Source organism: Mauremys reevesii, linkage group 11 (assembly GCF_016161935.1).
Source record: "Mauremys reevesii isolate NIE-2019 linkage group 11, ASM1616193v1, whole genome shotgun sequence".
NCBI lineage: Eukaryota > Metazoa > Chordata > Testudines > Geoemydidae > Mauremys > Mauremys reevesii.
The window spans coordinates 47,125,719-47,150,827 of NC_052633.1; the positions used below are offsets into that span (position 1 = coordinate 47,125,719).

The following is a 25,109-nucleotide window of genomic DNA, read 5'->3' on the forward strand; positions in this document are numbered from 1 at the left end:
CTATCTGTAAATTTCAATTATTGATGGAAATATTTGTCATTAGTTTCTCTGTGTATGGTAAACTAGACATTTACAAACATTTACTTGTAAAAAAACCCTAATGCTTCCAAGCCTACCTGTAATTAAGCCTTGGTCAGCACCAGTTCTCCTGCATCCACTGCCAGCAATGAGTACTTACTGCAGTGTAGAGAAGGCTCAAGAAACTAACCTCTCTAGGAAGTCACACAGAGGGAGTGTCTGTTGGAAGTTTGTCACAGAACAAGTCGCCTATAGTTTTCCGAGGTAGAACATCAATACTTCATTCAGGACATTAACGTATAATTGGCCTAATTATTCAACCAGGAGATTATGATCACACCATATTAGACAAAACTTAACAGAGAGTTTGATATGCTGGATACCCTTTAAACTCTGAATTTAAATTCAGCTGGGATAGAAAAGGAAGGAAAAATCCTCCAGAAACTTCTCCCCTCATACAAGGAAATTTACAGGTTACATGTAGGAAGTGGAAACTTTTTCTGTCATACATACTAAAATCAACAGATTGTCAGATATTGAAGGCAGATCTGAACTGATACATGTCTTGTTAGAGTAAAGCCTTTGTTCCACAGGAGGTAGGTCGCTAGACAGAACTGTCCTGACACAATATAGGGAGGTAGGAAAGGGGGTGTGGACAGTCATTTGTAAATACTGTACAAGATTTTTTTTGTCCCAGAAAGAAGAGTGCACCAAAAACATGAGAAAGTCAGATGGAAGGCTTGAGGACCTTCTTCAATGTGACTTCACCTCCCAGACAGGTTAATCCCATAAAAAAAAAAAAAGTGAGTGCTTCTTGACTGATATAAAACCAAAAACACCTAGCTAACTCTAGTGTACTGAGCTATTATAGAACAAAAATAGTTTTTTTTCCAAGGATCTCAGAAACCCATGCACCCTGGATTAGAATTAGCATCTTTAAAGACTTTAAAGCCCCAACACTTGGACTTTTGAAAGAAGATAGCAGAAGCAAAACATTCTTAAACTATTTCTACACCACTTGGCTAGTGGATCTCATTCACTTTCAATTCTCCTTTTTAGAGGACTTAACGTGGTTTCAATCCCCTAGTTCAGCTGTCTCCACTGCAGAAGATCTCAGATTCCTCTTGGGAGAAAGCCTATTGGTCTTGTCTACAGAGTGAAGAAAGGAGAATGAAAACAGTCCTTTTTCAGCTCACCACACTTCTAAGGGATATGCTATTGATATACTACTCTGTTTCATAGCTCACTTAGCTTCCAGTGTTGTGAACTCTTGTGATTTTATTGTGACACTTAGTGTTTTTCTTAAAGTCCCAGATCCTAGAGTCCTGAGATTAGGTAAGAATCTCAATTTTAATTTAAAAAGAAAAAGTTTCAAGTACCCTCAGAGAAAAGTTCGAATAAAAAATGATCCACAATGGCTCAAAATCTAAAGAACCCAACATTAACTTTTTCAACTCTCATTTTTTAAGCCAGTCCCATGATTTTTTGAGGACTTGACTCACGATTAAATGCTTGGAGTTGGTGATACTGAGCATCATAATCAGATATTGGAAAAGGGATAGAATAAACTAATCCATACTAGGAATCTTAGGACAAAGAAAGATTTTGTTTTTCTGTTTTAAGTCATGCCAATACACCATTTCAGACTGAGCTGCAGGAACTGCTAATTTCCTCCCATCCTTATCTTTTTTCCCTTTTCAGTAGGAGAGCTAAACAAGGGGGAAAGATGTTCCCTGCTCAAATACTTTAACATTTCTGTCCTAAAATCATCTTTCCTAGGAATACTGAGATAGGCTAGAAGTAAATATAACCGCAGTGAAGGGTTAAAGTAGTACTGCCTTCTTTAAACCTGCTTTGAGCATAAGGACACGGATGTAATGAGAAGGACTTGTGGCTTTAAGGTAACCAAAGAGAGTCTTGGCCCCTGCACAGGCATATTGAACAGGAAGTTCCTTCCCCACTCCACCCTGGCCGGGATTGTAGCCAGAGAAGGAGCAGTCAATTCAGAAATGAAAGCATATGGAGTGAGTGTGTATGCGGGGGAGGAACCTGGGTGTTGGTTATCTACACAGAGCCTAGAGCGGCAACTAAACTTTCCTTACAAGATTTGTAGTTTGATACTAGTTATGGAGAGAATAAGGGAAATGCCAGCAAGTAAAACTGACTGTGTTGGTTCAAAAACTGCTCTCCTACTGTCCTCATGGTAGTATTCTTTCTCTGAAAGTGGAGGATTGACTCTCAACACAATGGAGGCATGAAGTGATTATGAAAGAAAAGCTGATCTCTGCTAAAGCCACTTTACTGGACCCCTTGCCATTTACCCAATTCACTGTAGAGCAAAGCAGGAAGAAGCTGTGTTTAGTTCCAGGGAGGTAACCATTAACAAAGATTTCTGAAGCAAACAAATTTGCCTCCTATGCACCATACTGCTTTCCAAACAATTGCTGCTGGGGTGCTCAATTACTGATAAATGCTAGTCATCTACTGCTAATTTAGGGGAGTCCTCAGCTGTCCCCCAAATGCACCTATAAAGACCTCCTCTCTCTTCCAGAGACCAAACTAGAGGGAAAAGGAGAAAACTACTAAGAAAAAAGAAAAAAACAGGGAAATAACTTAAGATGAAATAATCCTTTGCAAAAGGCTTTCATATCTCACACACAAAGAAGCCTCTGCTTGCACAGAGCAGAATAGACACTCTGAAGAGGGCTACCAGATTCAGATTTCAGCTGTGCTGGTTCACCCTTCCCACACCCCCACAAAAGATAGAGGAACTGTCTCCTTCCAATTTGACTAGATCAAAATACCCATGGGTTATGTTTTCTGTCCAGAGCAGTGGATCCATCACAAGAAAACATGACTAATCTAGATAAAATGACAATTATGATCCCTGTAATGTGTAGTATTTAAAAATACAGCGTTCAATAGCACAACTTGAGTTTAAATATGAAGGAACACAAATACTCCACTTTTAGCATTTTTATATTAAAACTTCTAAAATTGAAAGATGAGTTAATAGGGTTTTTCAGTATCTATATTATGTCAATATTGTAATTAACATACTTTTAAAAATAAAAATGACACTAATATCAGCTTGACACCCTCACCTTCCCCCCAGGAGGAGTGCTCTCAAGAACAAAAAAACCATCAAAGTGTTTCAATACAGTGTTTACAAAAGTCCTGTAAAACAACTAATTGGAAGTTAGAAAGGAGAGTTTCTCTTTCAACTAAGTACTTGTGTTTTAAAAGAAATATCTGTTCCTATTACAACAAGGGCTATAAGACGTATGAGCTATGTTCATTTAGTGATGTCTGATCATCTTGTTTATATTTGAACATGCCACAGTTATCCTTAGAGTTTACTCTTAGATTTACAGTTGAAATCTTGTACAAGGGCAAATCTAAGTAAAGATGGTAGCGCACGGAAACTTCTTGGTAAATAAGCAATTCGATGTTGTACCTCTAACACAGGGGTGAGCTAACCTTTTGGCCCGAGGGCCACATCTGGGTATGGAAATTGTATGACGGGCCATGAATGCTCACAAAAGTGGGGTGCGGGAGGGAGGGAGGGCTCTGGCATGGGGCCAGAAATGAGGAGTTCAGAGTGCAGGAGGGGGCTGAGGCAGGGTTGTGGGGTGGGGGGGGCGGGGGTGATGGACGCTGTCTGGGGGTGCGGGCTCTGGGGTGGGGCTGGGGATGAGGGGTTTGGAGGGCAGGAGGGGGGGAATCAGGGCTGGGGCAAGGGGTTGGGGTACAGGAGGGGGTCAGGGGTGCATGCTCCAGGCGGCGCTTACCTCAAACAGCTCCCAGAAGCAGCAGCATGTCCCTCCTCTGGCTCCTACGTGGAGGTGAGCCCAGGAGACTCTGCACACTGCTCCATCCGCAGGTGCCGCCCCTGCAGCTCCCACTGGCCAGAGTTCTCGGCCTATAGGAGCTGCAGGAGCGGCACTTGGGGTGGGGACAGCGTGTGGAGCCTCCTGGCTGCCCCTACGCATAGGCGCCAGAGGGGGGACATGCCGCTGCTTCTGGTAGCCACAGCATATGTGGAGCGGAGCAAGCCCCCGACCCCGCTCCCCAGCGGGAGCTCTAGGGCCAGATTAAAACATCTGAAGGGACAGATGCGGCCCTCAGGCTGTAGTTTGCCCATCCCTGCTCTAACAGTTTGGAATTTAAAGGGTGAGGGACTTTCTTCAAAAATTCAAAAACTGAAATATAAACTTCTTCTATTTTCAGAAATCTCAAGTAGGAAAGCATGTCAAAAGTTACATGGAATCATTTGGTATCACAAGCTTTTTTTAAAAAGGTTAGAAGCAAAACTGCAACATGTTGCCCAGAAAATACTATTTAATGTGGCATCGAAGCAGTTAACAACATTTCCTACTAGACATTTATCCTGTTAGTGTTAGCAGCCGACTGAACACATTTTAAACAAGTTTGTTATGTGAAGTTCCACTATAAAGGTTGGATACAAGTTTAAAGGAATGCTTTGCAGTTTAAGTAAAGTAATCAGTTTATTCAATCTGTAGTGCTCTATGATTAACTGTTAATCATAACATATGTTTCCTGTGTGCCCTCACTATTATAATTTACGTTATATTAGTTGCTACAGGTCACAAACAAAAATCACAGAGTCAACTGTGGTAGGCACTGTACACAATAGAAGATCAGGGCTGGCTCCAGAGTTCTTGCAGTCTAAGGCTACATCTTTATGCACAGTTGCACTGACTTATCTAGATCATTTTAAAAATTGATGTGGTTAAACAACTGCAGACCCTCTACTGAATGGGCTTAAACTGGTTTAGCTTCAGTCAGTAAATTATTAAATTAAGAAACAGTCCGCAAAATTGGAGTATGAGCCCTGGGAGTACAGGTAAATTCAGAAGAAACATCGGGCGGGGGGGGGGGGGGGGGAAGAGACTTGCCTCTGCAATAATGTTTACAAGTGCATTCCCTGTCCTGCAGTGGTAAGGTAAGTGGCAAATTGAGATTTCTGTTCTAAACTCTTCCTTATCTCAGCCTCCCACTCCATTTGTCTATTTCATCCACCTGTTGTATACTGTCTGACATATAGGTTGTGAACTCTCTGGGAAAGGGACTGTGTTCTTTGTTATTTACCCATTTGCCTAGCAAAATAGGGCCTGAACCTTGACAGAGGTTCCTAGGTGCTATGATAATACAAATGAAAATAAGCAAGGGTTAAACTAGTTCGATTGTTTCTACATGAGTGGTCTGCACCAATTTAACTAGTTTTAAAATCTATTTAGTTAAGAACATTCAACTTTTCTCCTACAGACAAGGTTGAAGTTAAATGTAACAGTAGGTATAAAGTACAATAGGAAGGAGCAGAGGAAGAAGAATGAGGGAGCTGTTGGGGCAATACAAAATACTGAGTAGTAGGTACCTAACTGCCTAGCCCTTTTCCAACAAAAATCTCAGACCCTCTTACTATTCCATTCAATTTTTGGTTGTTTTGTTCTCTCTGCACATTTAACAAGCATATCCTGGCAATAATGCAAGTGATCACTGACATGTTTATTCTGCCTACAGCAATAAACTCTACTATGATCACTAAGCTCCTTGGACTAGTCACAGTGCTTTCTTATAACTACATAATGTCACAACAGAATGTCAGAGGCATGCCTCAGAAGTTGATTCTTCTGTACTTAGTAATACAACAGATTTCTTTTACTGAGATGCTATTAGAAAAAGTCCCATATTCTGTGATCTGTTTATAACTGGTGAAGTACTAATGTGTTTAAATAATCCAAATGCAAGTCTCAATAACATTGTGTCACAGTTAACTGTATTATCTGCTGCAAAATACCTAATCACAAAAGAGGTGAAACATTCAATTGTATCCAGTTAAAATGAAACAAAAGAGCACTTATGTGACTCAAATTGTGAATATGCATAGTATTTCTTTCAAAAGTTCACAGAATACATGCAGGGTTTTTTTATGCCTATCATTTGATATAGCACACATTAAAAACATACAACACAATTCTTTTACAAGTTCTGTAGAGGTGCTTATTCTCATAATTTTCATAACTGTTTAATATAGGCAATGTAAAAATAGAGAACTACCTGTTACGTTAAATACCATTTTCATTTTTAAAAATTATCTTTTTTTTTTAAAAAAATCAATATTTTGCCAACACATGAAGCTGCTAGAACATTAATAAAATCCTATATCATATTATTACTTTTTTCTTTTACCTTTTAAATACATCTGCGGCACACAGAGCAGTAAATGAGAATGCTATGCTTTAAGAGAATGCCACACAAGGTATATAACATTTCCAATCAGAAAACTGGGGTGAATTCTCTCCCTGTATAAAATGTATTTTCTAAAAAAAAAAAACTTCCTTAAAGTGTACCAGTTTGATTAAAGCATATAACTTCTACTGAAAGGAGGATCAAACAAACAAAAAAAACCTCTTATCGTTTAATTTTCTGTTACATTTTGAAGTTGTTTAGGTCAGAGGCCATGCTCTACAGCCTCTACTCCCTTCACCTTTGAGTGGAAGATACACAGCATATTGTTCATGCTACCTACATGTAAACAAAAATAGTTTTAGTAGCCTATTCCAAGGGTCAGACAGCACTTACAGTTTTATCAAAGTGAACCAGTATTGATTGAACTTTTAAAGATAGATATTTTAATTTCATTTGTTTCCCAATTTAAAAATACAGTTAAAATTGAGAGTTAAGTTTCAATACCGTATTTTAATTTTCAGAGGTATCAGAAATTCACCAAATGTCAATGTCTTTCCAAGACAAAAAGTGTACGGGCTATCTGTTCAATAAGTCAAGAAAGCTTTATTCTCCCTGCCCTTCCCAAGCCTTGTACAATGATTAATAAAAGGAGTGACAGCCATCAGCAGAATCAAAAGCTAGCTATAAAGTATTATAAAGTAGTATAAAGTCGAGGCCACACCTGTCCCTGCAGTTAGTTTTATTTTTAGTTATACATCACATGCGCATTTGTACTGTAATTTAGAATTAATATGCAGTGGAAAATTAAAAAGACAACACAAGGCTTAATCTACCCTGGGCTACATACATATTTATTTCAACTGTAGTAAGATATTGTACATACTTTTATAGCAAAGTAGAGTTGGCTTCTGAAAATTAGTGTTCCTACGAGAATATATACAATGTTCCTGTACACAATTTAGGATTTCCAATTTAGAATATTCATTGATCACAGAAATACGGGTTTGTGCAGAAACAACCCAAACTCCAAGAATTTTAAAATCCATTTTCACTCTTCCAATTCTGCACCTCTCAACACCTTTCCTCCAGACAGGATGGGACTGTTGACTGCTAAATCACGTCTCTCAATTTCCTTATGCTTTTTGTTTGATTGTAGCAAAATGTCCATACATAGCCAAGATAGGAAACTCAATTTATCCTCAGAGGCAAATGTGTTAGCTGTAAAACAGCTGCATGTATCACTACAGTCACCCAGAAATGCTCTTATTTTGAAGATTTGTCACTTTTTTCCTATTTGTGTTGCTTATTGATCAAACAAAAAAGGCTGCCAAGTTACCAGATTCTCATAGCTGTACTTCCTACCACCAACAGTAGAGGATTTTAGGGCTTAGATAGTTTTCTTCATTTAAGGTTTGGGTGTTGGTATGCAATCTGAAATTTAGTTATATCAAAAGCATACCTAATCTTTAAATTGTATTCAACATAGATCAGTGACTAGGGATCACCTCATGGCTTGTGGACATAAGGTAGTTCAGTATAATAATCACTGTGGAGGAATACAATGCTGTTTCCTTTAGCTTAAAAAATACCCACAAACAGATTTAACAGTTCAGCTTGATATCCTGATCATGCGGCCCTATTAACAAACCTGTCCAAACAATGTTTGTCAAAGCAGCAGTTTGCATGATAGTTCTTGGACTTGATTAGTAGCTACTACAGTTTCTTTAGCTAAGCACTGTGTAATTATTTTCTTTGATCTGACAGAGAAACATAAGCCACAGACAGAAAATAATCACCATTAGACTATGCTCAGACACCCACTATTAGTGTTGTTATTTTATCTACAGCTGGACTATTGTTTTCTAAAAGTTTTCTAAATCCCTTTTTCTCTCCCTACCACTCCCAAATCACTTCCTCACAAATATCAACTTAAATGGCTATGACAGTTTGAATAGCAGAATGAAAATCGCCCTGGTGCTAACAAATGTAAATCTGGGGAAAGACGTGGTGGCGATTGTTGCCTCCTGCTGGGTTTCTGTGTTGTTTCAGATGGTAATTGACACGCCCTGTAATTTAACAGTACCAGACAGTTCTATCTGTCCCATCTCTGGCAAAACACTGCCTCTCTGTTCCTTTTCATTACGTATTATATGAGAGTATAAATGCAGCTGAGTATTATAAAGAACGTTAGTTCATGTTAAACAAGAAGGATCCATGCACAGAAATATTTTCCAGATTAGATCGCAGTTTACAAGTATTAACCAAAACATATAGCAAAATGTGTGTTGCAGCAACACCACACACGACGAACATTTTTCTTCTCCTCCTCCCGCCCGCCCGCCCCCGCCGCTACCACCACCAAAGCTTCTGCAGCTCGGCTTAGGAACATACACCAAACAATTTAAATACCAATTGCACAAATCTTTCAGCAAAAACTTGGCGCAGAAATCAAAGGCCCTTGATAACGGGGAGGAAGTGAATATCCAGCCTTGCTCAACTCGGGCCCGGTGAGGGACAAGCAACCTTCAAACTGATCTCATCGCGGAGAAATGCAGCGAGACTCTAACCTGAACCTGTGCAACGCCACGCCGAAGGCATTAAGGCAAGCAGACACCGCTCCTGCCCTCTCTGCAGCATGGAAACAGAGAGAGGTTCGCTAGCTCCCGGGTAGATGCTCTAGTGACCTTTGACTATTGGAGGAGAGCTGGGCAAGGAGCGATCTGTTGCAGCGGGTTGTGTGCGCGCTTCCCCTGGCGCATTCCTCACATTCCAGCACAATCTAAAGCCCCAGGAACAAACCGCGTGTGTCCCCCTCGCCTCTCCCCGCCCCACACACCGTGCGAGCCGCACACCTGCCTTCTCATCCGCCCTGCGCTCCGCTCCGCCAGCGCCCTGTTTGTCGCACTCCTAGAACATGCAGGCAAAACCAGGCAGCCTTCTGCCCCCTCCCCACGGGGCTCGGGGACCGCAGAGGGGCCGTGCCGTGGGCCTGCCACCTAGAAGCCCAGCGCGGGGAAGGGTTAGAGGAGACTCTGGCTGCGTTCATTCAGCCTAAGCCCAAGCAAAGGCAATTTTACAGGGAAACACGAGCTGCTTGGGAGGGCCGGGGGAGCAGCGGTCTGGGCGCCAGAGGTTAGGAATGGAGAGGGCGTTAGGGGGAGAGTTTTGGGAAAGGAGTCAGGCAAAGGCGGGGGGGGGGGCGATCAGAGGAAGAGCCAGGCCGAGGGAGGGAAATATCTGGGGGGCGATGGGTAAGGCTGGGGGAGGGAAGCGAGACTAGTGCGGGGAGAGGCAGGCTAAGGGGGGAAAGGATCGGGGGTGGGGTATGGGAAAGAGCCAGGCCAAGCGGGGAGAGGCTGGGGACGGCCAAGTGGGGGCAAAGGGTTGTTGGGGTGAAAAGACGGAGACCTCGTGGGGAAGGGATCTGGGGGTGAAGGGAGAAACCAGGAGCCACGACCCTCTCGGGGAGACTCAACCTCTCTCCTCGGCTCCCTACAGCTGGTTTGGCTCCCTCCTGGCTCAGCCTCCCCTCTGATCCGGAGCCGGGTCCCGCCCCAGGGGACCCCCCACCCTACAGTGCCCCCGAGGCCTCACTCACCGCACAGATGACACCGCTGGCGGGAGCGCTAGGCGCGGAGGGGCCCCAGCTGCAGCCTCCCCGCCGGCCGGGCCCTATCCCGGGGTCTCCATGGTGGCGGTGCAGCCGCCGCCGAGTCCCGACCCCCTTTCAGCCTAGTCTCCCTAGTCCCGCCTCCCACCACTGACGTCAGCACACCGGCCTGCCTTGTGCAGCAATGCTATTGGAAGAGCCCTGCTCAGGGCCGCACCCTATTGGTCACTGCCTCATATTAAATCACCCAATGAGCCGGTTACTTGAGGTTTCTATGGTTACCGATGCTGTGATGGGGCTGAGTGGAAGGACTTAGACTCGGAGCTGCAGTTCCCCGAGGCTCGGGTGTGTGCGGCGGTGGAAGGGGAGCGGGAAGAGGGAAGGCCCCGGGCGGCGAGAGGTCCCTGGGCGGGGGAGGGAAGAGAGGGGAGCCGGTGGGAGGGTAACTGGGTGAGGTAGGGTCTCTTCCCACGCTCTGGGGCCTCTGAAGCAGGGGGTTTACACGGGCGCCAGCACGCTGCAGCCCTGCCCGGGCTTGGTGACTGTCAGGCTCGCCTGTCTCGCTGGAAAAGTGAGGCGAGGGGAAAGGAAATGCATTGACAACGTGGTGCAAAATCCAAAAAAGTTCCCACCCTAGTAGTGACATTTGCCCCCAGACCATCCATTTCTGCTAGTAACTAGGGGCGGGTGGAGGTCTCCTAAGATACCATCTAAGAATCCATCCTTCTCCTTCCGGTAAGTGTGAATCCCAGCCTTGATTTCAGCTTTGACTCCCCCCATGCCCCCATTAGGCTTGGCTCCTGGTGAGCAGCTGCTGTTCAGTCACAGACTGTTGTTCCTGTATGTTGTATAAGTGGATCTGGTGAGAGAATGGCTGTCTGTAGCTATAGATATATTGGAATGGGCCATATATTAGTCATGAGCAAGAGCAAATATAATAGGAGTTAAGAATACTTCCTACCTGGAAGACAGGAAGCAGCAACTAGTTACAAAATGGCTACTTTAGCATTACAGCTGCTTGATGCTTCCAAATTTAAAGGGGCAGCCTGAGAAAGGTATGCTGGGAAAAATTCTCCTATTAGAGGGCAGCCCTTTAGTAGAGTCAGAAAAGGCCAGTAAATTACTAAGGAAATGGTGCCTGCTAAAGAAATAATATCTGTAGCATGTATCACTGCAGTATTAGAAGTCCTAAACAGACAATACAATATATAGCATTATCTGACTACTAAGTTTTATTGTGATATTATCCTGCCTATGTAAGGTGAATGTAAAACCTGTTTTGTGGATGCAAACTTTTGTGATGAGTTGTTGCCTGTCTATGAAATCAGCTAGACTTCAGTTTCTGGGTTATTTATATAATAAATATGTAAACCAGCATTCAACCTATGTTTTGTTCTATGATAACTTTAATCTTGGTCTGTTTATTGTTGTGCTGATAATGTGGGAAGCAAGTCATTTTATCACAGCTCTTTAAGCATGTTGCCTACTCACTGTCTTCAGACCTTATCTAACATAGATGACTTTAAAAATATTAGTAATGAATCTGGCCCTCTTGGAAAGTACTAACAAGACAGCTCTGGAGACTGAGCAGTGTGGTAGCACAGTGCACTATGCATTCATTCAGTTAGGTGTTCCATTTTGTCACCAAATGCTGCTATGCACACAACAACAAAAATGAGTGCAGCAGGAATAACAAAATTTTATTACAGCATAAAACAATCATAGGACTGGAAGGGCCCTCAAGGGGTTGACTGGAAGGGACCTCAAGAGGTCTTCTAGTCCAGTCCCCTGCACTCTAGACCATCCCTGACAGGTGTTTGTCTAACCTGTTCTTAAAAAAACTCCAATGATGGAGATTCCACAACCTCACCAGACAATTTGTTCCAGTGCTTAACTACCCTGACAGTTGAGAAGTTTTTCCAAATGTTCAACCTAAACCGCCTTAACTGCAATTTAAGCCCCTTGCTTCTTGTCCTATCCTCAGAGGTTAAGGACAACCTATTTTTTTTTTCCTCCTTTCTCCTTGTAACAGCCTTTTATGTACTTGAAAACTGTTATGTCCCCTTTCACAGTCTTCTTTTCAAACAAACACATTTTTTCCCTCTTCCCTCATAGATCATGTTTTCTAGATCTTCAATAAATTTTGTTGCTCGTGTCTGAACTTTTTCCAGTTTGTCCACATCTTTCCTGAAATGTGGTGCCCAGAACTAGACACAATATTCCAGTTGAGGCCTAATCAGTGCAGAGTAGAGTGGAAGAATTTCTACATGTCTTGCTTTACAACACTCCTGCTAATTCATCCCAGAATGATGTTTGTGGGATGTGGGTATTTTTTGTTTTTGTTTGTTTTTGTTTTTTTGTAACAGTCTTACACTGACTCATATTTAACTTGTGATCTGCTATAACTGCCAGATCTTTCTGCAGTACTCCTTCCTAGGCAGTCATTTCTCATTTGTATGTGTCTGACTGATTGCTCCTTCCTAAGTGGAATACTATGCACTTGTCCTTATTGAATTTCATCCTATATACTTCAGATCATGTCTTCAGTTTGTCGATCATTTAGAATTTTAATCCTATCCTCCAAGATACTTGCAAGCAGTCCCGGCTTGGTATCATCTGCAAACTTTATAAGCATTCTCTCTATGCCATTATTTAAATAATTGATGAAGATATTGAACAGAATCAGACCCAGAATTGCTCCCTGCAGGACCCCACTTGATATGCCCTTCCAGCTTGACTGTAAACCACTGATAACTACTCTCTGGGGTTTTCCAACCAGTTATGCACCCATCATATAGTAGCTCCATCCAGGTTTATTTTCCTAGGTTGTTTGAGAAGGAAATGTGAGACCATATCAAGTCTTACTAAAGTCATTTGGCCTGCTAAACCCAGGGTTGTGAGTTCAATCCTTGAGGGGGCCATTTAGGGATTTGGGGATTGGTCCTACTTTGAGCAGGGGGTTGGACTAGATCTCCTGAGGTCCCTTCCAACCCTAATAATCTATGATTCTCTATCACATCTACTGCTTTTCCCCTTCCCCATCCACAAGGCTTGTTACCCTGTCAAAGAAAGCTGTTAAGTAGCTTTGACACAATTTGTTCTTGACAAGTCCATTCTGACTATAGTTATTATCTTCTAGGTGTTTGTGGATTGATTGCTCTGTCCTCTTTCCTGGTACTGAAGTTAAGATGACAGGTCAGTAATTCCCCAGGTTGTCCTTATTCCCCCTTTTTATAGATTAGCACTATATTTGCCCTTTTCCAGTCCTCTAGAATTTCTCCCATCTTCCATGACATTTCAAGATAATTAAGGCTATGAGTCTGTCACAGAAGTCATGGATTCCATGACCTCTGACTTTTGCAGCAGCTGGTGCTGGCTATGGGGCTGCCCCAGCTGGGCAGCCTCTGGGCCAGCAGCAGCAGTTGGTGTGTGGGAGGGGGCTCAGGGCTAGGGGCAGGAGGTTGAGGAGTGCAGGAGGGGTGCTTACCTCAGGGTGGGGGGCTCCCTGGCTCCCATTGGCGTAGGGCCCCCTGCAGCTCCTAGGCGGCAGAGGGGCTGGGGAAGGGGATGTGTGCGCCACATGCTGCCCACGCCTGCAGATCCTGCCCCAACAGCTCCCATTTGCTGTGATTCTGCCTAATGGGAGCTGCGGCAGCCAGTGCTTGTGGCAGGAGCAGTGGAGCTGTCTAGGAGCTGCAGGGACACAGATGGGTAGGAAGCCCCTGCCACCCCACACCCCTCCCTCAGTACCAGCAGGGATCCTGGGCCACAGCCTGCCCCCCCCCCCGTACCAATGGGGTTCCTGGATCACATCCTGCAGTGCCCCTGTATTCCTCTTCCCCCCCCAACCACTCATGGGCCCCATGCCCAAGTTTTTGTCAGGGTGGGTATTTATAGTAAAAGTCATAGACAGATCATGGGCCTGTGAATTTTTGTTTATGGCCCGTGACCTGTCCATGACTTTTACTAAAAATACCGATGACTAAACGTAGCCTTAAAGATAATCACTAATGGCTCAGATCTCTCCCCAGTCAGCTCCTTGAGAATTCTAAGATGTATTTCATCGGGCCCTGGTGACTTGAAGACATCTAACTTGTCTAAGTAACTTGTAACTTCTTCTGTCCCTATTTTAGCCTCCTGTCCTATCTCATTTTCTCTGGCATTCACTGTTAGATGTCCAATCGCTATTAAACTTTTTGGTGAAAACTGACATGAAGTCATTTAGCACTCCTGTCATTTCCATATTTTCTGTCTTTCCCCCCTCCCCTTGTTATTGAGTAATGGGCCTATCCTGTCTTTGGTCGTCTTGTATTTGTAGAATGTTTTCTTGTTACCCTCTATGCTAGCCCTGACAAATTAAACATCCTGCAATGATTGCCACAGCATGTACATCACACATCCTCCTCAGCAATCTCAGCGGGAGGGAGAGAGAAGCAATGAATTCCTTCTTCAAAACCATGGGTGTAGTTTCAGGAAAATGGGGGGGCATTCTCTTACTCTCCCCCCCAAACTGCAAGCCTCCGTCACATGTGGAATTTGCCCCCCCCATGTGGCCCCGTTGGCCTGACTGGAGCTGCCCTCTCCAAATATGGAAGTCAAACTACACCTATGTTCAAAACAGCCACCATGTAGCTACTATAAAAACAAAATTTTCACCTCTTAAACACCATAAAGAAGACCAGAATGAAAACAAATCATTCCATAAAAGGTTACTCCTGAATTACATATTCATTCTACAAAATACAAAGCAATAATTTGTATGTTCCCATTGTGCCTTCATCAAGGGTTCAAAATACTTACACAACCTTGAAAAAAATACTGCCATAACTGTATGATCTACTGCACTGAGAATGAAAGCAGATCAGTACCCTTTAGGTAGGACCCAGTGAAGCCTCAAACTGTAATTTAACATGTCCAGAAATGGCAATTTTCAGATGGAACTCCTGAATCACTGATTCTGGGCTGCTTTAATTGTTATATATCAAAATGTACTATTGAATGCTGTGTATTTTAGTCTCCACTGGCTTTACAGCTGTGGCACCAATGCACCCATCTCAGATGTTTTATCAATGTTGCATAGACGACACCAAGTATTATGATGTGGCAAATGGCTTTGATTTAAAAAAAAAAAAAAAAAAGCCATGCGTCTTTAGGATTGTTTAAGGGTTTCTTAATGGCAATGTTAACAGTCTTACCTAAAATGTTTATTAAAATTGCTTGTTTATTATTTTGATTTTTTAATAAAAGCTTATTTGTAAAATATACATCATTCAATAAACTAATGTTTTGATAACTATTTTTTAAAAATATTGCCGTTAAATCAGTTAACCTGCAGTAATTTATCATGTAAATTGCTTCATACAGGTGAATATTAATAAATATACTAATCTTTTTAGCATTCTCCTAGGTTTTTAATACTGAGAAACAATTTTTGATAGAATTGGCTATGTCTGATCCAAAATCCATTGAAGTAGATGGTAGTTATCTATTCTGGCCCTTTGAGCAGGGTTAGTTGGTGTGGTGGTAAAAACACCTGAGCCCTGGCTATATAATACTTCCACTATTCCTATTGCCAGTGGTGAATTACAGGACCAGTTTGTGTACCCTAGACAATGCAGTTCTGCAAAGCTGCTGATGAGCAAGGTGACTTAACTAAATCATGATTCTATGAGATGTAGTAAAATTGTGCTCAACATAGTGCTTAATGTTCCTTCCCCTTCTTGAAAAGATCAAGCTACTTAAGCACCTTTGCAGGATAATGCCACTTCTCTCTTTCAAACTGTATGTAACCTCATTTTAGGTTACATCTCTGCTCTTCTTTTCCTTCTCACTCTGAGCTTCTGCATATCAGCTTCTTCTCTCTCTCATCTTGATGCTTTCTTCCATGCTGCTTTTACACCTAGAAATCTCTCCTTTTCCTGGTGTGCCAAGCAATCACCCTTTCATGCAAATCCCTACTGAAAACCCACTTCTGTGAAGTTCTTTAATGCTAATCCACCATATAACACTTTTTAATAATAGCACTATTACTGTAGAAATCCCATTCCCAGTAATCTATTTCATTAAGTGTATCTAAGGCATTGTTTGGTCTATCTAGACTAGAGTACTTGGGGAAGAAACTATCTCTTCCATTATGTTCAGTATAACTCTAAGAATATACTTCATCATCCATACTTAATCTTGGACAGTGCTGAGCACTCTGGTGCCTACACAGCAAAACACTTTAACTTGTGACTACATGCACTTAAAGTTAAGCATGGGGGTTAGTGCTTAGCTAGATTGGGGCTGGAGTGATCAGGACTTTGGAGGATGGATCCCTCAATGTAGACTAACCTTAAATACACCCACAGCACTGACTTTCCAATGTACTGCGGGGTGCTTGAGCCCCTGGCCCTGTCCCAGTCCACCCTTCCTGGAGCACCCACGGAGTCAGCGCTTACGGTCACACCAACCTAATTTCTCTTTTTGTCAGGGTTACTGGCCTAGTGGATAGGGGGAAAGCAGTAGATGTGGAAGATCTTGGAGATTTTTTTTTAGTAAGACAAACCAGGGAAATGTGGCCTAGATGTTGTAGGTACATAACTGGTTGAAATACTGTCAATGGTTGCAGTAAACTAGGAGGACACGTCTAGTTGGGTCCTGGGTCTGCTATTAGTCAATATTTTCATTAATTACTTGGATAATGGAGGTGGAGAGTAGTTTATAAAATGGGGGGATTACACCAAACTGGGAGAGGTTGGTAGCACTTTGGCAGACAAGACTAGAATTCAAAAGGACCTTGACAAACTGGAGAATTAGTCTGAATTCAACAAGATAAAATTCAGTGAAGACAAGGGCAAAGCCTTACATTTAGGAAGGAATAATCAAATGCATACAGCAGCGGAGTAAGAACGTTGGGGACCTGGGGCACAGAACATTTGGGTCCCCCATATCCCTCCCAGCCATGGGAGTCTGGGCCACTGTGGGGAGCCCTGGACACCCTGGGGGGGGGGGGGGGCAGGGACACAGGCCAGGGGCTGCTCTTAGGCACCTCATCTGCCTGCCCAAGGCAGATGCAGGGTGTGGGGCTCCCCACAGCTGCCTGGGCTCCCTGGACAGCTCTTACAACAGCCTAGGGCACTGGTCCCCAAACTAGGGGGCATGGAAGAACATTTTGGGGTGCACAGTAGGGCCCAGCCCTACTGCCAGCTCTGCCCTGCCCCCCCCAGCCCTAGCTGTGGTTCTGCTCTTGGCTACACCCCCACTCAGTCCCTGACTGCAGGCCTCAGTCCCTGACTGCAGACCCCAGCCCCACTCCTGGCCCTGGCCCTGGCCCTGGCCCTAGCTCCAGGCACAGGATCGGCTAAGGGGGAGGGTGTGACTGAAAGTCTGGGGACACCTGGCCTAGGCTAACCATATATCCTATTTTGGCCCCAGACGTCCTGACACTTTTTGGCAAAACTGGGCATTTGTCCCATTTTTTCTTTCCAACTGATCACCAATTGGCAAGCGCAAATGGGACAAATGCCCAGTTTTGCCAAAAAGGAGCTGTCGGGGTGAGCGGTGGGGCTCAGGCCAGCCCTGGGCAGGCAAGGAAGGGGGCTTTGGCGAGTGGCTCTCACCAGCCCCACATTAGCGAGGGGGAAAGGGAGAAGGGGCTTGGGTGAGCTTCATGCTGCAGGGGGTGGGATAGGAGAGGGGCTCGCTCCAGTGCTAGGTGAGGGGGGCCCTTGGTTGAGTGCCATGCCAGATTGGGGGGGGGGGGGGGCTTGGCCCAGCTCAGTGTGGGGCTTGGGTGAGCAGTGCTCAGCCAGCTCTGCCTGGGGACAGGGGATATTGCTCACCACCCTTCCACAGGGTTCTGGTTGAGCTGGAGGCAGGGCCTCTGAGGGAAGGGAAGGAGGGGGAAAGGAGGAGCAGAGGGTGGGGCTAGAGTTCCATCTGTTCATGTGTGGTCCCCAAATTGACTGGGCCCCTGTGTGTGGGCCCCATCAGCCCAGTCAATCTGTACAATAGGGGAAATTCACTGATTAGGCGGTAGTACTACAGAAAAGGATCTGGGGGTTATAGTAGATCAGAAATTGAATATGAGCCAGTAATGTGATGCAGTTAAGAGAGAGAGGCTATTATTCTGGGGTGTATTTATTAACGGGGCATCCTATAAGACATGGGAGGTAAATATTCTGCTGTACTGGGTGTGACAGGTTCCCCCCCAGGGTGCTACTTGGAACTGGGATACCACTGAGCCCACCTGACCCACCAGCCTGGGCTCCATGCTGTGATAAATTGCCAAGCTCTCCAAGCTTGCTTTTTGACCAGCATACACACAGATAGGGACACACCCAGCTGGCGCTTCAGCTCTGCATGGGAAGGCTCAACTAAGGCACACGCACTCTTCTAGACTAGAGTGTAAACCCAAAATTATACCGTCTTATGCTGTACAGGAAACTGTACAGCATAAGTTTATAAAATTCGTCCCCTCCCTCAGTGTGGTGAGAGAGATGCAACAGCTTTCTGCCCCAAATTATAATTTCCACACACTAGTTTTAGACCAAATAAAAACAAGCTTATTAACTACAAAAGATAGTGGGGGGTTTTAAGGATAGCAAACAGATCAAAGCAGATTCCTTAGTAAATAAACAAAACTGCAAACTGAGCTTAACCTACTAGATAGGTAGGATATGAATTAGCAAATTCTCACCCTGAGTGATAAGAATCTGCCAGCCTGTTTAAGGCACAAGTTGCGTTGGCTTTCCCAGGTTTTCATACACAAGCTAAAAATCCCTCTAGCGTGGGACCATCACTTCCCATAGTTCAGTCCTTGCCCCTCAGGTGTTGCCAGATGTGGTGTAGGGAGAGTGAGGTCCCATCATGATGTCATAGTCCCCTTTTTATATCTACTTCCCACTTGCTGGAAAGCTCTTTTGCTGTGACCTGGGTCAAACAGTTCCTATTGTGTAGTGCTGTGTCTGAGAGGCTTCTGTTGTACAAAGTTCCTGAGGTAATCCTTGTGCTTGTGTGCATTTCCTCAGTAAGCTATTTACATTATTTGGCCTTTTTACTGTTGTACCTGAAAGGCTGCTTGTGAATGTTTTCAACCTCACAAGGTTGAAAACATTCTAACACATACATAGCCTAACTTCACATACAATGATAGCCCTGAGCTCCCTCGTGCACCCCAACCCCCTGCCCTGAGCTCCCTGCCTGCACCTCGCACCCTTCCCACACCCCAACCCCCTGCCCTGTCCCTGCATACAATTTCTCCACCCAGATATGGCCCTTGGCCCAAAAAGTTTGCCCACCCCTGATCTAGAAGATCAAGACTTTGAGTGATATCTCACAAGGCATACTTTGTACAAAACATATCCTAATTATGACAGTGATAAATATTGGGGTGCCATGGTGTCACACTTGGTACTGCTGCAGCCTTAGCTATAGTATTTTGTTTCATTCTAGGTGCCACACTTTAAGTAAGATGTGGATAAATTGGAGAAAGACCAGAGGAGAGCAGCAGGAATGATAAAAAATTTAGAAAACATGATCTATGAGGGAAGAGTTTTTGAGCATGTTTAATCTTGAGAAAAGAAAGCCCAGGGGATCTGAGAACAGTCTTCAAATGTGGTAAGAACTGCTATAAAGAGGAGTGTGATCAATTGTTCTTCATGTCCACTGAAGAGCTGATTAGCAGTCAGCTTAGAATGCAGCAAGGGAGATTTAGGTTAGCTATTAGGAAAAACATTCTAACTATAAGAATGTTCAGCACTGGAATTAGGTAACCAGTGAGGTTTAAGAACAGGCTAGAGAGACCAATACCTGTCAGGCATGTGTCTAGGTATACTTTATCTTGCCTCAGTATGGAAGGATGCACTAAAATGACTAGATGACATCTTCAGGTCCCTTCCAGCCCTGCATTTGTGAGTCTGTTTCTTCCTTACCAATTTTGGCCTTTTCTATTTGACTAATATTTTGTTCTGAGTTAGCTTGGTATGATGTTTTCATAGACATAAGTTTAACGTGCTATGTGTCAGTCAGAGCTTTGGGAAGATGCCTACTACAAAGGGAGGACAAAACACATTTTGTTGGTCATACAAAATGGTGGCATTATTTCTTAACAGAAAGGTAGATATTAATTTAAATATTTTTGGAAACTAGAAGATTGCCTCATTTGATTTTAAGTTACAAGGCAGGTCAAGTTTTGGACCTTGACCATGTTTCATTAATGTTCTTAAAATAGGAAACCCCAAGCAACTTTCAATTACTTCCTCTATGCTTATTTGCACTGTTATTTCTGTTCTTTGCTCTTATGGATTGAATGCTTTATAGTCAAAAGAGGTGACTAGATCATGAGTTTTGAAGGGATGGCAGAGACATTTCGACCCAAAATGTGGGGCTGCAACAGATGAGATTTAAACAGTGCTGCTCGAACTTGGAGTGCTGGGGGTGCTCCCGCACCCTCTGGCTTGAAGTAGTAATGAGAAACACTAAATACATGGTTTCCATAATCAGCACCCCTACTATAAAAATTGTTCCAGCAACCCTGGATTTAAAAGCAAATATTAAAATAAAATATTAGACAAGGTGGGTGAAGTAATAGCTCATATTGGACCAACTTCTGTTGGTGTAAGAGACAAGCTTTCGAGCTACATGGAGGTCTTTTTTCAGGTCCTGGCTCACCTGGTCTCTCTCTCTCAGCCTGGAACCAACACTGCTACAACAACACTGAAAACAACACCAGGGAACACTGGCATAGGATAGTGGTTTCCAGCTGGTAGATAAAGCAAAACCAAAGCATTTGTTTATCAAAAATAAATATCTAGGCAAAGCCAAGATGTCTGTTTTTAATGCATCAAGCATTGGTTCTATGGCAGTGTCCTATTACAATGACTTTATTTCTATTGTACTAAATGAGTGATGCAGATTTAATTGGATAGATGCTAGTGCAATAGAGTGATAGCTGTTCAGTGTTCTGGTATGGTAAAGCTGTTTTTTATGTGGGTTGGCGAGCAAGCAGATCTATTATCTGAGTAAGTCTAAAGGTCAGTTTATCTACAACTTTAGTGTTGTGGGGTTTTCTGTGTTTGTTGTGGTGTGGGTTGTTTTTGTTAAATCAAGCAGTTGTAAATGTCTGGCATATAACTCAGGCTCTTGGTTGAAGGCACCTTACCACTTGAAGTGTGGCTGTTACTTCAAGTTGTGCAGTTAAGGATGTTCTATTTGTAACTTATTAATCTTTCACATTTTACAGAGAAATATGTAGGGCGAGGAGAAAAGGAAAATTTCTTTTTAAATTAAAAAGTTACTGTTAAAATACTACAACTTTTTAATGTGCTAAATCCTAAAATCTAGGGATGAATCTTGACCCTATTAATGTCAATGGGAGTTTTGCCATTGACTTCTAAGGGTTCATCTACACGGCAATAAAAAAAAATCCACGGCACTGAGTCTCAGAGCCCGAGTCCATTGACTCGGGATTGTGGGGCTAAAATTGCAGTGTAGATGTTCAGGTTTGGGCTGGAGCCCTGGCCCTGAAACCCTGCAATGGCGGTGGGTCTGGAGAGCATGGGCTCCAGCCTAAGCCTACACTGCAGTTTTTAGCCCTGAAGCCCTGAACTTCATGAGCCCAAGTCAGCTGACCTGGGCCAGCAGCAGTCTTTCATTGCAGTGTAGACGTACATTAAGGGGCCAGGATTTCACCCAAAATGTGTATGAGGAAATTACAGGAAATGTCTGCACTGAGAGCAGTATTTTCTCTCTACTGAGCCTTTGAGACTGACAGGCATACTGTCTGCTGCTGGCTAACTTCTAAATGGATGCATTTGGTCAGCAGAAATTGGCTGTATAGGGCATTTGTTTTTTTAGAAAAACAAAGCACCAGCTGAATCATGTCATTCAAAATAGCTTGGCAGACATAGGTGACTTCGGTTCCTGCTTTTTTCATGTCCCCTTTCAGCTCTTTTTAAACCAATAGTCTTGTTTGTTTTTTTTGCCTTATTTGTTAATTCTCATGATGTTGACTTTAGATTCATTTATTTCAGATGTGATATTTCAAAAATACTCAAAATTAAAGGGCAACCATATTGACTTACAATATGCTGATATGAAGGATATGAACTCACTTTTGTTTGTATTGTGGACAAAGTGTCCCATAAATCCAACCAGCTTCATATGTAAATGTTACTGATCTTCCTACTTTAGATTCAATTTCATTTAACAAAGAAATAATGAGATGATCAGAGACAAAAAAGACTGCTGCTGTTTTTGGGAGATGTGATTTCTGATATCTGACTATTTCTACAAATACATCTTTTCTTTGTTTAAAGACTGCACATTTGCATGATATTGAGAAAAGGGGAATTTTCCATAAATGTTTTAATACTAGAGCATAAAACTATCTATTTGTAATAGTATGTTCCTCTTTGTGAAGAGGAGGATGTGTCAGACTTTTGGTAGCACTTGTGAAGAGAAATACTGTGAATGGATGTTCTCAGGTAGCTAGTTGAATTGACAGAAGGGAATGACCAATTAAGGATAATATGTATTACATTCTCTTTTTACTCCCAGCCTTACATCCAGAAGTGGTTCTTCCTCACTTTTCCTCATATTTATTCTGATTTCCCTTCTTAATCCATCATCTGTTTTCTCAATATGATTATCAGAGAACTGCCACAATTATACATTCATATCCTAATCTTCTGAATCGCAACATGCAATGGTAAAGTAATTAACAGGTCCTTAAACCTGAACAATCAGACCAGAAGTTCAGTAAACCATCTAAACATATTCAAAGCCTCTGAAAGAAACAGCACTGAAGACAAGAGGCTTCCTGAACACCAGGAAGAAACTTTTTTTTTTTTTAAACACCACAAGCATCTAGACTGTGTCTTAGGGTGACCAGACAGCAAGTGTGAAAAATCGGGACAGGGGTGGGGGGTAATAGGAGCCAATATAAGAAAAAGACCCCAAAATCGGGACTGTCCCTATAAAATCAGGACATCTGGTCACCCTACTGTGTCTACATTCAAAAAATAATCAGATAAGTTCCCAGTTGTGCTCCATTGGGAACCTTAAGGGTAGACAAATCTCTAGTGGCATCTGGTATTTTTAGTTTTGTATGGTAAGCTATTTACAATAGTGGTAGCACTGGTGGAGGGTAGACAAATTTATAATATACTGTCTTCAATGATACAAGCCAATGTGAATTACACAGCCTTTAACCACCCAGACAGTGTAGATACACACTACCATGCCACTGCTTGATAGGGTATTATTTTTTATTAAAAATTTACTCTCTTTGTATTTTGTATTAACGCTTTCAATATTACAATATAACTGTACATTACTGGTTTTGTATTAAAAGGAAACTATCCGTTTGACTTTTTTTTTTTAATTCAGTTTCTGAGATCACCTTTTTGAATAGTATGTCCTGAAAACAACTCTTAATATTCCTTTTCTTGAAAATGAATTTTTGGTCGCCTGATGGACATTTGAACCAAGATAGAAACTGACAAACTAAAGGCTGATTCTGTCAGTATTTGTTCCATTGAATTCAGTAGGTGAAATCCTAGTCCCATTAAAGTCAATGGCAAAACTCTCATGCATTCAGTGACCCATGTGGCTTATGTAGCCTTCAGCCACCCAAGAAGTGCTTACAACAATTTACCCAAATTAAGGGCCCAATCTTGCTCCCATCAAAGTCACTTGTAAAACTTCCATTGATCTCAGTTGGAGGAGAATGGGTCCTTCAGGGTATATACATCCCAGTTCAGAAAATATTTAGGTGTGCTTAAATTCTGTTGAGTTCAGTGGGATATAGATGTGTGTGTTAAGCATGTGCTTAATTGCTTTGTTGAATAGGGGACATAATCCTGCACTCTTCAGTCAGGCCATTTTAGTCATTGGGCATTTATCTAAAGAAAGAATTTGGGGTCAGGCCTGAACTTTGTATACAATGAAACCTTTTCTACATAAAGTCTCAGAATAGTATTGTAATTAAACAAATATCTGTAATAAGTAATCTGAATGAAGTAATAGTAATAGAACATTAAAATTATCAACATGAACAGTAATTCAGGATTAGTAATTTTTATTGTTTACTAAAAAGTGTAGATGTGGCTGACTTGGCGGTACTTCAGAGCACCTAATTTTCTGTGTATGGAAGACTTTGGGTTAGTGTCTTTCCTTTATTCACCCTTTGTAATTTTGGTTTCCAAGATGCATCAAGGCTTCCACCTTTGAGGCTGCATTGAAGTTTCAACAAATCCTTGAAGCTGAGTCTGAATTTGCACTCCTAGGGACTCTCATAGTGGAAGAAAGTTTCGGATGTATCAAATTTAAAACAGAAATCCATTTAATTTTTATTTCTTTCATCATTTGTCTTGCTACATTTTCTAGTTATTGAAGACAAAATAGAGGCTTAAACAAGGGCTTGCTCTTTCTCAACCTATCATATTTTCTTCCTTAATGCTTTAGAGAAGTCATAATATTGAATTTGTGATATTAGAATAATTTCCATTGAAAGAGATTGAGATCAAACAGAAGCGTATCACTTCATTGTAGGACAGATGAACAGCTAGGCTGGGAGGGAATAGCTCTTACCTAATCATATATCTGGAACAATAGTAACAAAAATACTGAAAACAGGCCAACTAAAATTGCTTTATATAAACTCTTCTCCCTCAAGTTTGCTCTGATAGACCTTTTTCAAAGGAATGAAGGCTGTTGAAAGCTTATTAAAACACTGTCTGTGTTTTAATAAGTATAACAGGAGGAATGAGCATTGGCTAGGATATAGTGACATTAAAAAGATCAGAGGATGAAGACAGGGTTAAAATCTTATTAGTGTCCTCAGTAGGCTTTCCAAACAAAGAAGGCATGGTTCCTGTCATTAGAAGCTCAGTGTAAAGTCAGGCAGACATTTAGAGGGAAGGGGTACAAATATATAATAAAACAGCCAAGGTGGTGTTGGCCTCAACTGGATTATAAGGTTATAAAACAGTCGTGTTTGGGAATAATTTTATAATAAAACAATTATTCCTCAAACTTTTCCTCCATCAGGTAGTTTCCTGTAGATCTTGAATATGGAGTGTAGGCTTGCAGATGAGCTTAGGAAGACTATTCTATAAATAATGGGTAATAAGGTTGGACAGCAAATAAGAGAGGATGAAGCTGAGCTGCCCAGACTAGAGTAACAGAATTTTTGTATCTAGGCCTGGAGAGAGATTAGGCAGCTAGGTCCTTGTGCTCTAGATGCAGTTAGAAAGGACACTTTGCACAGCAGTTAAGAGCAACT

The 25,109-nt window shown here is 42.4% G+C and overlaps 2 protein-coding genes across 10 annotated transcripts in view; one reads left to right on the forward strand and one right to left on the reverse strand.

The window, feature by feature from the left end:
* PKP4 (plakophilin 4) overlaps positions 1-9,958 on the reverse strand; it is a 213,957-nt gene extending 203,999 nt beyond the window's left edge. Inside the window, exon 1 of the mRNA XM_039494065.1 lies at positions 9,830-9,958. The gene's annotated coding sequence lies outside the window, so the exon portion shown is untranslated. The remainder of the gene's footprint in view (positions 1-9,829) is intronic.
* A 158-nt stretch (positions 9,959-10,116) lies between these two features.
* Positions 10,117-25,109, forward strand: part of CCDC148 (coiled-coil domain containing 148) — a 122,048-nt gene continuing 107,055 nt past the window's right edge. For 2 of the 9 annotated variants that reach the window (XM_039493498.1, XM_039493506.1), the window contains exons 1-2: positions 10,124-10,186; positions 12,981-13,036. In XM_039493498.1, the coding sequence (XP_039349432.1) occupies positions 13,030-13,036 (7 nt within the window). In that variant the 5' untranslated portion in view covers positions 10,124-10,186; positions 12,981-13,029. Of the gene's footprint in view, positions 10,187-10,267; positions 10,577-12,980; positions 13,037-19,276; positions 19,442-25,109 lie in introns of those variants that run through there. The other 7 variants (XM_039493502.1, XM_039493503.1, XM_039493500.1 and 4 more) reach the window with 7 other exon arrangements.